General features: G+C 40.3%; 1 protein-coding gene across 1 annotated transcript in view; it reads right to left on the bottom strand.

Moving 5' to 3' along the window:
- Window positions 1–3,038, bottom strand: part of madd (MAP-kinase activating death domain) — an 87,417-nt gene extending 84,379 nt beyond the window's left edge. Inside the window, 2 exon segments of the mRNA XM_034183668.1 lie at window positions 1,967–2,608; window positions 2,794–3,038. Coding sequence (XP_034039559.1) covers window positions 1,967–2,608; window positions 2,794–2,852 — 701 coding nt within the window. The 5' untranslated portion in view covers window positions 2,853–3,038.
- Between the last annotated feature and the right edge of the window lie 11,952 nt (window positions 3,039–14,990).

The following is a 14,990-nucleotide window of genomic DNA, read 5'->3' as shown; positions in this document are numbered from 1 at the left end:
GGACGTAATGAGTGACAAACAGTACTCTTCATCAATCTGGCTCCAACTTTCTCTGACTGCTGTTGCCAGATCAGCTTTGCAGGTTGGAGCCTTGTCATGGACCATTTTCTTCAACTTCCACCAAAGATTTTCAATTGGATTAAGATCCGGACTATTTGCAGGCCATGACATTGATCCTATGTGTCTTTTTGCAAGGAATGTTTTCACAGTTTTTGCTCTATGGCAAGATGCGTTATCATCATGAAAAATGATTTCATCATCCCCAAACAACCTTTCAATTGATGGGATAAGAAAAGTGTCCAAAATATCAACATAAACTTGTGCATTTATTGATGATGTAATGACAGCCATCTCCCCAGTGCCTTTACCTGACATGCAGCCCCATATCATTAATGATTGTGGAAATTTACATGTTCTCTTCAGGCAGTCATCTTTATAAATCTCATTGGAACGGCACCAAACAGAAGTTCCAGCATCATCACCTTGCCCAATGCAGATTCGAGATTCATCACTGAATATGACTTTCATCCAGTCATTCACAGTCCACGATTGCTTTTCCTTAGCACAGACGTAGACTCCAGTTTCCTCCCATTCGTCCCTCATTTGTTTTGTTGTGTATTTTCGATTTTTGAGACATATAGCTTTAAGTTTTCTGTCTTGACGCTTTGATGTCTTGTTTGGTCTACCAGTATGTTTGCCTTTAACAACCTTCCCATGTTATTTGTATTTGGTCCACAGTTTAGACACAGCTGACTGAACAACCAACATCTTTTGGAACATTGCGTGATGATTTACCCTCTTTTAAGAGTTTGATAATCCTCTCCTTTGTTTCAATTGACATCTCTCATGTTGGAGCCATGATTCATGTCAGTCCACTTGGTGCAACAGCTCTCCAAGGTGTGATCACTCCTTTTTAGATGCAGACTAACAAGCAGATCTGAGTTGATGCAGGTGTTAGTTTTGGGGATGAAAATTTACAGGGTGATTCCATAATTTATTCCTCAGAATTGAGAGATTCCATATTTTTTTCCCTCTGCTTGGTCTAAAAAAGTAACCGTTACTGACTGCCACAATTTTTTTTCCTGAATTCTTATAGTGTTTCTTAAAGCCAGAAAGTTGCCATTTGAAATGACTTTAGTTTTGTGTCATGTCTGTGATCTGCTTTTTTTCTACAAAATTAAACAACTGAATGAACATCCTCCGAGGCCGGTGATTCCATAATTATTGGGGTTGTAGACACTAGATGGCATTTTTCACCCCAATTTTCATTTTTATTTCCTTCTTTTTTTAAATTATCAATTTATTTGACTCTTGAGGACACTTTCCTGAAATGATAAATAGCAATTCCATGAGGTAAATAATGGTAAAAATGGACTACATTCATATAGCGCTTTTCCATCTGCATCAGACGCTCAAAGCGCTTTACAAATAATGCCTCACATTCACCCCAATGTGAGGGTGCTGCCATACAAGGTGCTCACTACACACCGGGAGCAACTGGGGGATTAAGGACCTTACCCAAGGGCCCTTAGTGATTTTCCAGTCAGGCTGGGATTTGAACCGAGGATCTTCTGGTCTCAAAGCCCAACGTCTTAACCACAAGACCATCACCTCCCCTAAATGAATGAATGAGGCTGGGAAAGTAAAATTAACCAAATCACTGGATAATTTATCATTCCATTTTTTTTTTAAATTTGAGATCCATTTTTAAGTGCCCTGCCTTTAACCTTCAGTTATATGCACTGTCTACAACTACATCAAACTGCATCGCAACTGGGAAGAATAAATTACAAACCTCAGTAAGCGGTAACAGAACATCTTTATGAAAAGGTTTGTGTCATTTGCTTCAATGTGTAACTTAAATGTTTAATGTGTTCAGTATTTCTTCACAATGTATTCGGGAACAGCTCATCAGTGCTGAGCTTCTCAGCTAACCAGGCAGAAATGATGCAATCATAAACCTCACCTCTGGGTGGCGCGGGGCAGCCCGGCACGCTGGGTTAGCCTTTGACTGCAACAGTCTACCAGCCTCTTGAGAATATACAGACACTCTCTAAACGTGGAGAAGAAAGGGTAGTGGCTGAGTATGCACAGTGACGTTAACGTGCTGTTGCGGTTCCTGGCTGTCGTCTTGGCCGTTCTTCGTTTATGCTCGGGTGACTTGTTGGCATTAAACTCCACTCCCGCTTGCCCAGTGTCTTCTCCAGACACAGGCGAGGGTGGTGCCTCACCGTTCAGAGGTGGTGATAATAAAGTGGATGGGCCTCCGCCGCTGCCATCAGAACCCTCACTCACGCTCTCCGCGCCCTGTACTGCCATCTCAGCGGGAATGCTTTTGTCGCTACGGCTACGATGATGCCCTCGCTGAAAGGACCGGTAGAAGTTCACGCATATTCCATAGCGAGTGATTCCAGAGTCCTTGTCGGTCAGTGTGAAAACAAATGAGGAGTCATCGCGCAGGCTAACGCGGCGCTGGCGTATGCTCAGGCAGCCCTCTGGCTGGCAGAAGAATACGACATCTGGTGGGAGCGGGAAGTCGTGGTGGTCCACCAGCGGGTAGCGGCGAAGGAGTTGTGGGGTCTGGGCCACACTGTCGCTACTTGGTTGTCTAGAAAGTAGTTGGACAAACATTTTTAATGCTTTTAAAGGAGCAAAGGAAAACAAAATACATGCAGCCACAACTAACAAACCATTCTTTAACAGTATATGTCTTGTTTTATACCCTTTCCATCAGGTTAAAGATCATCTCACATACACACACCTGGCATGAAGAGGTTCCACAAACAGGCTTACCTTGCTCCGACTACCACCAAGTAGTCAAGGAGGCGAGGGCAGATTTTCTTTTTCTCCATCTTGGATTCACCACATCCTTTATGTCATGACATCAAGGACATATATTCCCTCAAATCAGTGCTTCCTTTCCATCACAACTGAGGAAGCTCGGGCGTAAAAGATGAAATGCGGCTCCTTGCTCATGACTGTGATGGTGCAAAAAAACAAAAACAAAAAAAAAAACAAAGAAATAAAAGCTGACAGACCTGTAACACAAGAAAGATAAAAGTCTCATTTTAGTTCATAATGAACACACTGTGCCTACACAATGGGCACAGTCCTAAGGAGGGTACTGTGACACTACAAGCATTGACAGATCCACAGTGACTTAACCCTCTGGTGTCCGAGGGCATTTTTTGGACGGTTCACTCGCCTGGCATAAATGTTTTATTATTGCTGTTAACAGCTCTCCCTACATCCCACAATCAAGTTTTATGTCTCTTTTTTTCCATGACAACCTGTACTTTCAGAATATATATTCTATAGTTGTGTTTTATAAGTGCAATAAAGGTTTACAATCAGAAATAAGAAAGAAAAAGCGGAAAATATTTCCACACACATTTATTCAAAACACAAACTATAAGACACTTTATAAAGGTAAATTTGGACTCTTGTGTGAAAGACTACAACAAAAAGGTTCAAACAATAAACAGAAATGCACATTTGAACAATATAATACAAAATGGTCTATGCTTTTTGTTTGTCTCATCTCAAAGAAATTTCTGTCTGCTATTACACAAAGGTCACATCACAAACTTCTCCTTCTACTGTGTTTTGGAGTGTTCTGTCCTGCTCTGAAAGCAGCTTTGACACGTTGGCCCATTTACACTCTGAGGAGCCTCCCCCTCGCTCCATTGATATGGTAAACAGTGCTTTACGCCTACAACATTCACAGGTAATGAGGAGCGGAGTGTCTCTGAAAACACATTGAGCACGTAAGATTGCCATCAGAGGCCTTCTGTCAGCTCACTTTCACTGATCGCTGTGCGTAATGGTGCAGAGTGCATTGGAGCAAGCAACCGGATGGCTATTCAAACAGGCCAACTAGTAATACATCCCTCCTAAAAACAATCTTTGGTTTATCACATGAGGTAAATCTGCCCTACGATGGGATTTAGGAAAACCATGCAACGGTGAACCAATTCCGATTGGACACTCATATTGCACACGTAATCACACAGCTTCTATGAGGAGTACAAAGATGGCCGATGGCTGGCTCGAAGGTCTGCAGAGTTAACTTTTCAGGAAAAAAAAAAGTTTCTATTTCATATCATTAAAAAGTTATTTATAATTTAGTAAAGCTTGGTCTCAGCCATCGTATACGACTGTGTCGGCCCTAGAGGGTTAAAAAAACAAAAAAAAACAAACAACAAACAAAATATTAAAAGAAAAAAAGTGCAGTTCTTTTCTGTGTAGAGTCTATATGTTCTCATGTCATAAAAGGTTTCTGCCCACCATCAAAACATGCATGTTGGGTTTCATCTTCCAACCAGACATTGGTGACAGGTTGGCAGTCCAGCCATAAGAAAAAACGACATGAGAGCAAACACTCATATCTACAGTAGAATTTGGATGACTTTTCAGAATAGTCGACTACAACTGAGCCCCGACATCCAGGTGTCAAAAAAAAAAAAAAAAAAGCCACCCAGAATAAGAAAAAGTTGCAGTTCCTTGAATGGCCACTTAAGGTTATTGAATTATTGTTAAATTATTATTGACTGCCCAGTAAGTGTGTAACATCATCACTTCTACTATAATTTTGACAACATTTGAGCAAACAAAACTTTACAACCCCCCCGCAATCTTTGGCAACCACCTCGAGAAGAGGAGGAGGATCCCAGACCCCGGGTTAGGAGCTAAGAGGCTATTCAACCATTGATGGAACCCAACTAGTTGGCTAATGATTTTCATTTGTTGTTCCTAACCCGACTTCATAGATGTGCAACATGTGTAAAATGGGAATCTCGAAAATGTAAAAAAAAATGAACATAATTGATTTTAGGTAAAAGTTCATTCTGGCTGTATGTAAACGCCAATGGAAATGTCACAGAATTGGCTTGTGTAATTTTGTTTCCCCTTACATTAATAAGAATATGAAACTGATATTCTTATTTGCTGTGCAGAGCTCCATCAGACACCAACACAAAGCCAGATGTGTCAGAACAAGTTGTTAGGTGTGGTTATTGATGATAGAATTAATTGGAAAGCTCATGTTCAACATATTCAAAAGAAACTTCCAAAAGTATTGCAGTATTAAATAAGGCCAAGGACATTCTTGATGGCAAATCACTACACACTCTGTATTATGCATTGATTGCACTTTACTTGACATACTGTGCTGACGTCTGGGGCAACAACCTTAAAAACTACAGTGCAACCATTATTCATCCTTCAAAAAAAGAGCATTAAGAATAATTCACAAGGCAAGGTATCAGGATCATATCCATTGTTCATTAAATCGAAGATATTAAAACGTTATAATATGATTTCATTCAAGACTGTTCAATTGATGTATAAAGCGAAAAATAAGCAATTACTATTTAGAACTCAAGAATATTTTACGCAAAGAAAAGGAATGTATCATTTAAGGGGTCTGTATCATTTTAAAATTGCTGGCGCTAGGACAACCAGGAAATGCTTTTGCATCTCCATTTGTGGCCCTAAAAAAATTGAATAATCTACCTGAAGGACTCAAGCGATGTCCAGATACCAACTGGTTCAAATATTTATACAAAGAAATGGTGTTTTCCAGATATGTATTCGATGAGAGGGGTTGTGTTGTATGAAGGTGTTATACTTGAACCTTTCTACTGAAATATGTAGCTGTTAACCACCTTGTATTGGGAGCTCTTTGGAAATATTTTTCTTTTAATTGTAATTATGAGCTGCTGTTGTTCAGAGTTTTGTTTAGAAATGAATGTTATGGACAGGCACATATGCCTGGTTTGATTTGACTTTATGGAGGGGTGTAGGCGTTGATAAGCTTTGCTTCTGCCTATGCCTTAGGCACCATGTACATTGTTTATTTCTTCTTTGACTATTTGTTTGAGTTTTGTTGTTGTATCTGAGTGAAATTTTGTTGCATGGGTGTCTAATAAATTCAAATTACTTCAATTCAGTTGTCAGAAATGACAAACCCACTTTTGCGATTGAAATGTTTTTGTCTACATTTTCCTCCATTGTTCTTAACAAAACAAACAAAAGCACCCCATCAAACGAATGGACTTGAAAATATTGAGCACATGAACAGTTATTTCAAATGTATTTTCAAGATGTACTTGGATGTAAGAAGTGACTTAGTTCCTTGTGTCATGCGTTTGTATGTAGGATTTTAAGGATGTTTGAGTGGAAGGTGCAGCTGGAGTTACAGATAATTGTTTCCTCAACGGACACTTGAGGCAGCTCCAGTTAAACAGCTTCAACTTCACCCAGCAGGAAAACACGTGCACATTTATAGACATTCATGAACAACAAAGAGTGTTGCAACATGTTCCCCAAAAAAAAACTTTTATTAGCTGCAGGTGGTTCAGGGCAGGCCACTTGTCTATGTTCCTGGACAAGACACTTGATCAACAGTGTCCCAGTCCAGCCAGCTGCAGGGCCTCGCTAGAAAAGTAACCTGTGATGAACTGGCATCCTGTCCAGGGGGAGTCATGCTGTGAAATCTGGGAAAAAGCACTGGTCCGATAACTCGGAGGCCTGTAATATGATGACCTCTACCCGATAAAAGCACACAGCAAAAACTCTTCTAAAGCCAAATCAACATTGTTGTAGGCTTTGTAGGACAACTACACTTTCTTCACCTAACTACGACTGTCAACAGTATGTTTAAGTTGCATTACGTGGTCTGTCCAAAAAGTATCGTACCTTTTTATTTTTTCAAAAACTATATGGATTTGAATCACGTGTGATTACATCAGCCAAGCTTGAACCTTCGTGCACATGCGTGAGTTTTTCCACGCCTGTCGGTTGCGTCATTCGCCTGTGGGCAGGCTTTGAGTGAGCACTGGTCCACCCCTCCCGTTGGATTCTTTTGTCTGAGAACTTGCTGAGAGGCTCAGGGACGCGCAGCAAAAAACACCTCCATCTTAGAGGAGGTGCTGAGAGGCTGCCACTTTGCTCCATGAAAATTTTTTTCAGAAACTGTTAGAGACAGGCAGTTTGAAACCATTCGATAGATTCAGTTGGATATCGGTGCAGATTCTGTCAGCATCACATGGATTATGGACTGTTAAAACCTTTTTAAAGACGGCCCACAGCGGCAGAGGGCGCGCGGCGCGCCGAGCGGCCATTCGGCAGGCTGGATCGACCAGATCATTTCTAAACTGAACGCTGTGTTGATCCGGGACATCATGTGACTACCACAGAAATGGGCAAGAGAGCTGGACATAGCACTTTTGCGGCACATTCCACTTTTACAGGAGATTTTGTAATGAAAGACGTGCGGAGGATTTCGTGCATCGGCACGAAGCAGCTCAGGACACGCAGCAAAAAAAACACACCTCCGTGTTGGAAACCATTCAGAAGATTCAGACAGCTTTCGATGGCTTTCAGTCGAGTGAGTATCCGAGAAACTGTGTAACAGCTGAACATGCCACAACATGTCCTGTGAGACTTCCAAGATGGAGGTGTTTTTTGCTGCGCGTCCTGAGCCTCTCAGCAAGTTCCTCAGACAAAAGAAATCCAACGGAGGGGTGGACAGTGCTCACGTCAAAGCCTGCCCACAGGTGAATGACGCAACCGACAGGCATGGAAAAACTCACGCATGTGCACGAAGGGGTCAAGCTTGGCTGATGTAATCACACGTGATTCCAAATCCATATAGTTTTTGAAAAAAATAAAAAGGTACGATACTTTTTGGACAGACCTCATATGTACGTTAATTCAATACCAAACCTCACAAAAAGTGGCAATACCATTTACCTGAAATGTAATTTCTATCCAATCAACTAAGATGATTGTAACTTAGGTGTGGCCTCAAGTCATTGCTTTAGGATATTTGTTTTGAATTAAAGTGAAAAGGTTAAGTCATTATACATATCCAGAGAACGCCAAGCAGTGGTGGCTGTCATCTACCATATCAAAGGGCTTACCGATAAATCGTAATAAACTCAGGTCGTCTGCAATTTGTTTGAAGCGATTTGCCAGCTTGATAATTGGCTTATTATTATTTTTTTGCTGACAGGAGTGTGATATTCAAAATTCCTGCTGTTGTCTGCATAGAATAAAGTTACCAGTAGAGCCCGACCGATATGGATTTTTTGAGGCCGATGCCGATATTTGGATGAAAAAGAAAAAAGAAAAAAATGCAGATAGTCAATAAATCAGCCGATATATACGTGTGTATATATATATATGTATATTTTTTTTAAACTCGTATATATTTTTAAATGAATAAATGTCCATTTTGGACCCTTAACAAAAAAGGTATGAGCTAAAAGCAGAAGCTTTGTCCTCATATTGACTTTATAACAGACAAGAATTTTCAAATAAAAAAAAAAATGCAATCAAGAATTAAACCTTTGTGAAATTAGCAAATACATATCTTTAAAAAGAGTTGTGAAATACATCTGATCTTGTACCTCTTGTTTCTGCAACTTAGATATAGGTTAGATATAGGTATGGTAAACACAGTGCTTTACGCCTCAGCCAGAGAGCTTGCCAGAGTTATCCAGTAAACAGCTATTCAATAAGCTATTCAAACGGGCCAACTAGTAAGATATCACTCCTGAAAACGATCTTTGCCATATCACTTGAGGTAAATCTGCCCTATGATTGGATTTTGGAAAACCATGTGACAGAGAACCAATAAGGATTGGACACTCACATTGCGCACGTCATCACACATCTTCTATGAGGAGTACCAAGATGGCCGACGGTGGATCGAAAGTCCGCGGAGTTAACTTTCAGGAAAAAAAAAAAAAAAAAAGTATGTTTCTATCTTATATCATTAAAAAGTTATTTACAATTTAATAAAGCTTGGTCCCAGCCATCGTATACGACGGCATCGGCCCCAGAGGGTTAATGGAGAATGGCAGTAATTCCCAGAACCCTTCCGGACGACCAGTGAATCTGAATGTTTCAACCTCTTAGCAGTAAACAAAGGTTTTTCATGCTAGAAATAAGGTCTACACAACGTGGGCTTAATAAAAAGCGTGACTGACGCAATGAAACACATTTGACACATTACTACATAAACTGAGTTAATCAAACTGAGTTGAACTGAAACGGGAGAAATGTGGGGTGAATGTAATCGCAAAGTTATTACAAACAACATCTTTATAAACTTACTTGTATGCTTTTGTCAGCTGATTAGTGCAGTGTGACGGCGAACTACGGGGCCGGTGAGGAACACATTTAAGCAGGGGTGTAAGCAGCTCTCAGTTGAATGGAGTCAGAGCTCCATCTACTGGACAAACAGTGCAAGGACATTTTACATTGCTGACAAACATTATTTCAGTAACTGTTCTGTTCATGAGAAATTATCGGGGTTCTATCGGAAAAATTTTGGCCAAAAAAGGGCTTATATCGTCCAATAATATCGGCTAGTGAATATATCACTCAGGCTCTAGTTACCAGAGCTTTCAATAAAAGACATCAGAATATGACAACAACTCCACAGATTTAGACTCTTGCAGACATAAAAGTCGGACATTACCCTCCGTCTTTTTGTCTGCTGCAGATGAAGTTTTTTTTTTTTGTTTCTATTAAATGTCGTCTCACCTTTCATGCAATCTACTGGTGCAATTAAAACTCTTTAATAACTCCTGTTTCACACCAGACAACAAAGGTGTTGAAGACAAAGCCTTATAAAAAAAAATAAAAAGTCATTCATGCCATTCATCACTGCATCCGCCACATTATGGAACCGGCATGGTTCCTGGATGGGATTCACCCACACAGATAAACAGTCCATCCCCACCTCTCAGAAGTAACTATCTGCCATAGCTGGGTGAAACGTGGGCGTGTCCTTGGCCTTTTCCAGTTACTGGGATCCTCAACACTTAAGCCCCTTTCAAATCGGTTTTACACAGAGTTAAGTAATGTGGCGTACAGACTACGCAGCACTGATCTTAAGCAGCTGTACGCTGAGTTTATGCTGCCCTACGTGGCGGTATGCTAAGGGACACAGAGGGGGAACGCGAGACAGACACGAAAACTTAAACGTTTTTATTTTTTTCTGCGTAGAGCATTAGACACAGAAAGTATGCAGTTTTTAAGTAAGTCTGCACAACACTGCGCTACTGCATGCAAGTCTGCGGAACACTGCACTGCTGCATGCAAATCTATACAAAAGAACAGGTAATCGAATGGGTGCACGAGTGTGAGGTGAAATGATCCACGCAGCGCCTGTGCATGCTTACAACAGGTGATCAAACTGCCACGTGTGCATGCTCAGAACAAGTATGAGTGTGTGATGAAACAATCCCACAGCTGTATGTTTTGTTCACAAACAGCTGAATAAGCCGTTGCATGTGCATGAGCCGGTCTACGGCAGGGATGTGGATCCGATAATCCGATCTGACAATCAGAAAAACATGGTTTACATTCTTAACAGCAATATTTTCTACTTTTTTTTTTTTTTTCGGGGACACACAACGGACTCTGAACTTTGCGATCTGATGCTACCAGCCCTGACAACACAGCAGCTTGTGTCCCTGTACATCTGGAAACATGAGTGCCGTTTGCTTTCATGTACCATTTTGACAATGGACCGCATTTCCACAATGCCAAAAAACCCAAAAGAGTAGGCAGGAGTGGACGATTACGGGCAAAAAAAAAAAAAAAAAAAAAAAAAAAAAAAAGGTTTACATAGCGGCAAAGGCTACTTATGTGGCAGTAAGCAATCATACGCAACTGTAAGCAAGACTAGGAATGCAACCGTACGACATCATAAACCAGCCTACACAGAGACTACACCAAATCTGCACAATTTTCCAACATACTTTATCACAACGCAACTGTATGCAAACCCGGTGTGAAAGGTGCTTCAAGCACCTGCATGCTGGATCATGAAGAGAAAACACCACATGGACAAAATGTCATAACTAACATTCCCCAACAATCATCTAAGTCTTCTGAAGTAACTGATCCTTTGCCACAAAGCCATTTCAGTTGTACTCAAAGATCCTGTGAAAAGACCTGGTACCAAAAACACCACTGGCTAGCATCCAAGTCTCCAAGGTGCCCTAAAGACTTTGGATAAAAATGGAAAGTTGTTGGAAAATTACAGCTGTATAAAAGAAACCTCTATACAATTACAAGGACTGAAAATCTGAACATTTCATAAATATGTCAATATCATGGTTCAGATTTTTTTTATTTATTTATTTTAAATAGAAATGAGTTTATATGTGTGCAATTTTCCATTGTGAAGAAACAGGATGTGTTTGGACCTGAGTGGATTCTAACAGCAACAAATAGAAGGAGAAAAGATTTTGCAGTAATTGGCCAGACAAAAGGACTAGGCTGGAAAGGATGTACAGCAGGTTAGGGATAAACAATGTAGATGGAAATGTGCTGAAAGTGAGAACAGTGTAGTGAGAAGGTGGAGTGAATATTTTGAGGAGCTGATGAATGAAGAAGGTAGGATGATCAATCAATCAATCAATCAATTTTTTTATATAGCGCCAAATCACAACAAACAGTTGCCCCAAGGCGCTTTATATTGTAAGGCAAGGCCATACAATAATTATGTAAAACCCCAACGGTCAAAACGACCCCCTGTGAGCAAGCACTTGGCTACAGTGGGAAGGAAAAACTCCCTTTAACAGGAAGAAACCTCCAGCAGAACCAGGCTCAGGGAGGGGCAGTCTTCTGCTGGGACTGGTTGGGGTTGAGGGAGAGAACCAGGAAAAAGACATGCTGTGGAGGGGAGCAGAGATCGATCACTAATGATTAAATGCGAGTGGTGCATACAGAGCAAAAAGAGAAAGAAACAGTGCATCATGGGAACCCCCCAGCAGTCTACGTCTATAGCAGCATAACTAAGGGATGGTTCAGGGTCACCTGATCCAGCCCTAACTATAAGCTTTAGCAAAAAGGAAAGTTTTAAGCCTAATCTTAAAAGTAGAGAGGGTGTCTGTCTCCCTGATCTGAATTGGGAGCTGGTTCCACAGGAGAGGAGCCTGAAAGCTGAAGGCTCTGCCTCCCATTCTACTCTTACAAACCCTAGGAACTACAAGTAAGCCTGCAGTCTGAGAGCGAAGCGCTCTATTGGGGTGATATGGTACTACGAGGTCCCTAAGATAAGATGGGACCTGATTATTCAAAACCTTATAAGTAAGAAGAAGAATTTTAAATTCTATTCTAGAATTAACAGGAAGCCAATGAAGAGAGGCCAATATGGGTGAGATATGCTCTCTCCTTCTAGTCCCCGTCAGTACTCTAGCTGCAGCATTTTGAATTAACTGAAGGCTTTTTAGGGAACTTTTAGGACAACCTGATAATAATGAATTACAATAGTCCAGCCTAGAGGAAATAAATGCATGAATTAGTTTTTCAGCATCACTCTGAGACAAGACCTTTCTGATTTTAGAGATATTGCGTAAATGCAAAAAAGCAGTCTTACATATTTGTTTAATATGCGCTTGAATGACATATCCTGATCAAAAATGACTCCAAGATTTCTCACAGTATTACTAGAGGTCAGGGTAATGCCATCCAGAGTAAGGATCTGGTTAGACACCATGTTTCTAAGATTTGTGGGGCCAAGTACAATAACTTTAATTTTATCTGAGTTTAAAAGCAGGAAATTAGAGGTCATCCATGTCTTTATGTCTGTAAGACAATCCTGCAGTTTAGCTAATTGGTGTGTGTCCTCTGGCTTCATGGATAGATAAAGCTGGGTATCATCTGCGTAACAATGAAAATTTAAGCAATACCGTCTAATAATACTGCCTAAGGGAAGCATGTATAAAGTGAATAAAATTGGTCCTAGCACAGAACCTTGTGGAACTCCATAATTAACTTTAGTCTGTGAAGAAGATTCCCCATTTACATGAACAAATTGTAATCTATTAGACAAATATGATTCAAACCACCGCAGCGCAGTGCCTTTAATACCTATGGCATGCTCTAATCTCTAATAAAATTTTATGGTCAACAGTATCAAAAGCAGCACTGAGGTCTAACAGAACAAGCACAGAGATAAGTCCACTGTCCGAGGCCATAAGAAGATCATTTGTAACCTTCACTAATGCTGTTTCTGTACTATGATGAATTCTAAAACCTGACTGAAACTCTTCAAATAGACCATTCCTCTGCAGATGATCAGTTAACTGTTTTACAACTACCCTTTCAAGAATTTTTGAGAGAAAAGGAAGGTTGGAGATTGGCCTATAATTAGCTAAGATAGCTGGGTCAAGTGATGGCTTTTTAAGTAATGGTTTAATTACTGCCACCTTAAAAGCCTGTGGTACATAGCCAACTAACAAAGATAGATTGATCATATTTAAGATCGAAGCATTAAATAATGGTAATAATGATGCAGAGAGTAAATCAGGAAGTGCCACTGATTATTTAGGATGAAACCAGGACAGCTATTACTTATACAGTGGAAAAAATAACTATTTAACGTGTCAAAATTTCTCAGTAAAAACATTCCTAAAGGTGCTACTGACGGAAATTTCAACAGGCAACAACCCAGGTAATACACGCATATAAAGAAACCAAAACAAATAAGTGCAGAACTTACATTACGTGGAATGTGTGACACAGGAAAAAAAAGTACTGAATAAAAGGAGGTACAAAAAGCTGACACCAACTGAAATCTATCTGTAATTAGAAAGCAATCCTGCCCCTTGTCAGTATAAATTAATATCAGCTGGTTCAGTCCTAACTGATGGCCTATACAAAGGTGTCATTACCAAGGTGTCACACAAGAAACATCTCATGATGGGTAAAAGCAAAGAGCTCTCTCAACATCTTTGCAGCCTTGTTGCAAAACATATTGATGACACTGGTTACAGAAGGATCTCTAAACTTCTGAATGTTCCAGTGAGCACTGCTGAGTCCATAATCCAGAAGTGGAACGAACATAATTTCACCATAAACTGGCCACAGGCAGGTACTCCTCAAGATTTCTGACAGAGAAGTAAAAAGAATTATCGGAAGAATTATCCAAGAGTCAAGGGCCACTTATAGAGAGCAACTGAACAATTATTGCTGCACAACATTTTGATAAGGCTGTGAAAGAGAATACAGTTTGATCAGATGACAGCAAAATTATGAAGACAAAGTCAGAGAGAAAAAATTGAGATGTTTTGGACATGTGCAGAGGAGGGACCCAGGGTATATAGGGAGAAGGATGCTGAGGATGGAGCCACCAGGCAGGAGAAGAAGAGGGAGGGAAGAAGAGGGGCCAAAGAGGAGGTTTATGGATGTGCTAAGGGATGACATGCAGGTGGCTGGTGAGATAGAGGAAGATACAGAGGACAAGATAAGATGGAAACAGATTATCTGCTGTCGTGACCCCTAACAGAGCCAGCCAAAAGAAGAAGGAAAATAACTTGTCCTGTGTACATTGTACACAGGATAATGTGCAGGTGTTCCCAACCCCAATGTGGAGAAACTGTACTGGGTGACCAACTTTGTCACATCACGTGATGAACTGGACTTCTGCAAAATGCTGACATGATCTCAGTCAATAACACTTCCAAATTTCAACTTGATCTTAACCCAGTATTAAATTGTTGATGTTGGCTTCTTTCCACCCTGAACGGATGTCTAACTGCTCATTTTGCCATCTCGGTTTACTTCACCATTAGAGGTTTTTAATCTATTTACAACTCAGCTGATTGTTTCAGTCACGAAGCCTGTGGCAATAACGTGCACGGATAACGAGTGTTATATTGGAAGTTGGACTGACAGGGCAGCAACTAATGAAGATTTCATTATAGATTTAGTGGTCAGGATTATTAGCTGAAGCATTTTGCACTGAAAATGTCAGGTTGTTGTTTATTTTCTACATCCCCCATCATGTTAACAGGACAAAAATATCTCTTGGTTTTTGATAATCAGTCAAAATCACTTCCCATCAAAACAGAAAATAAGCACATTTTCAATTATGAAAAGGTGGAAAAAGTCACGATATAGCATTTCCCCCCTGACAAACACATGATTAAAACAGTAAACGTATATTTTATGTAATTTGTCCA

This window comes from Thalassophryne amazonica, chromosome 2, assembly GCF_902500255.1.
Source record: "Thalassophryne amazonica chromosome 2, fThaAma1.1, whole genome shotgun sequence".
Classification (NCBI taxonomy): Eukaryota; Metazoa; Chordata; class Actinopteri; order Batrachoidiformes; family Batrachoididae; genus Thalassophryne; species Thalassophryne amazonica.
This window is presented reverse-complemented; position numbering and strand designations above follow the sequence as displayed.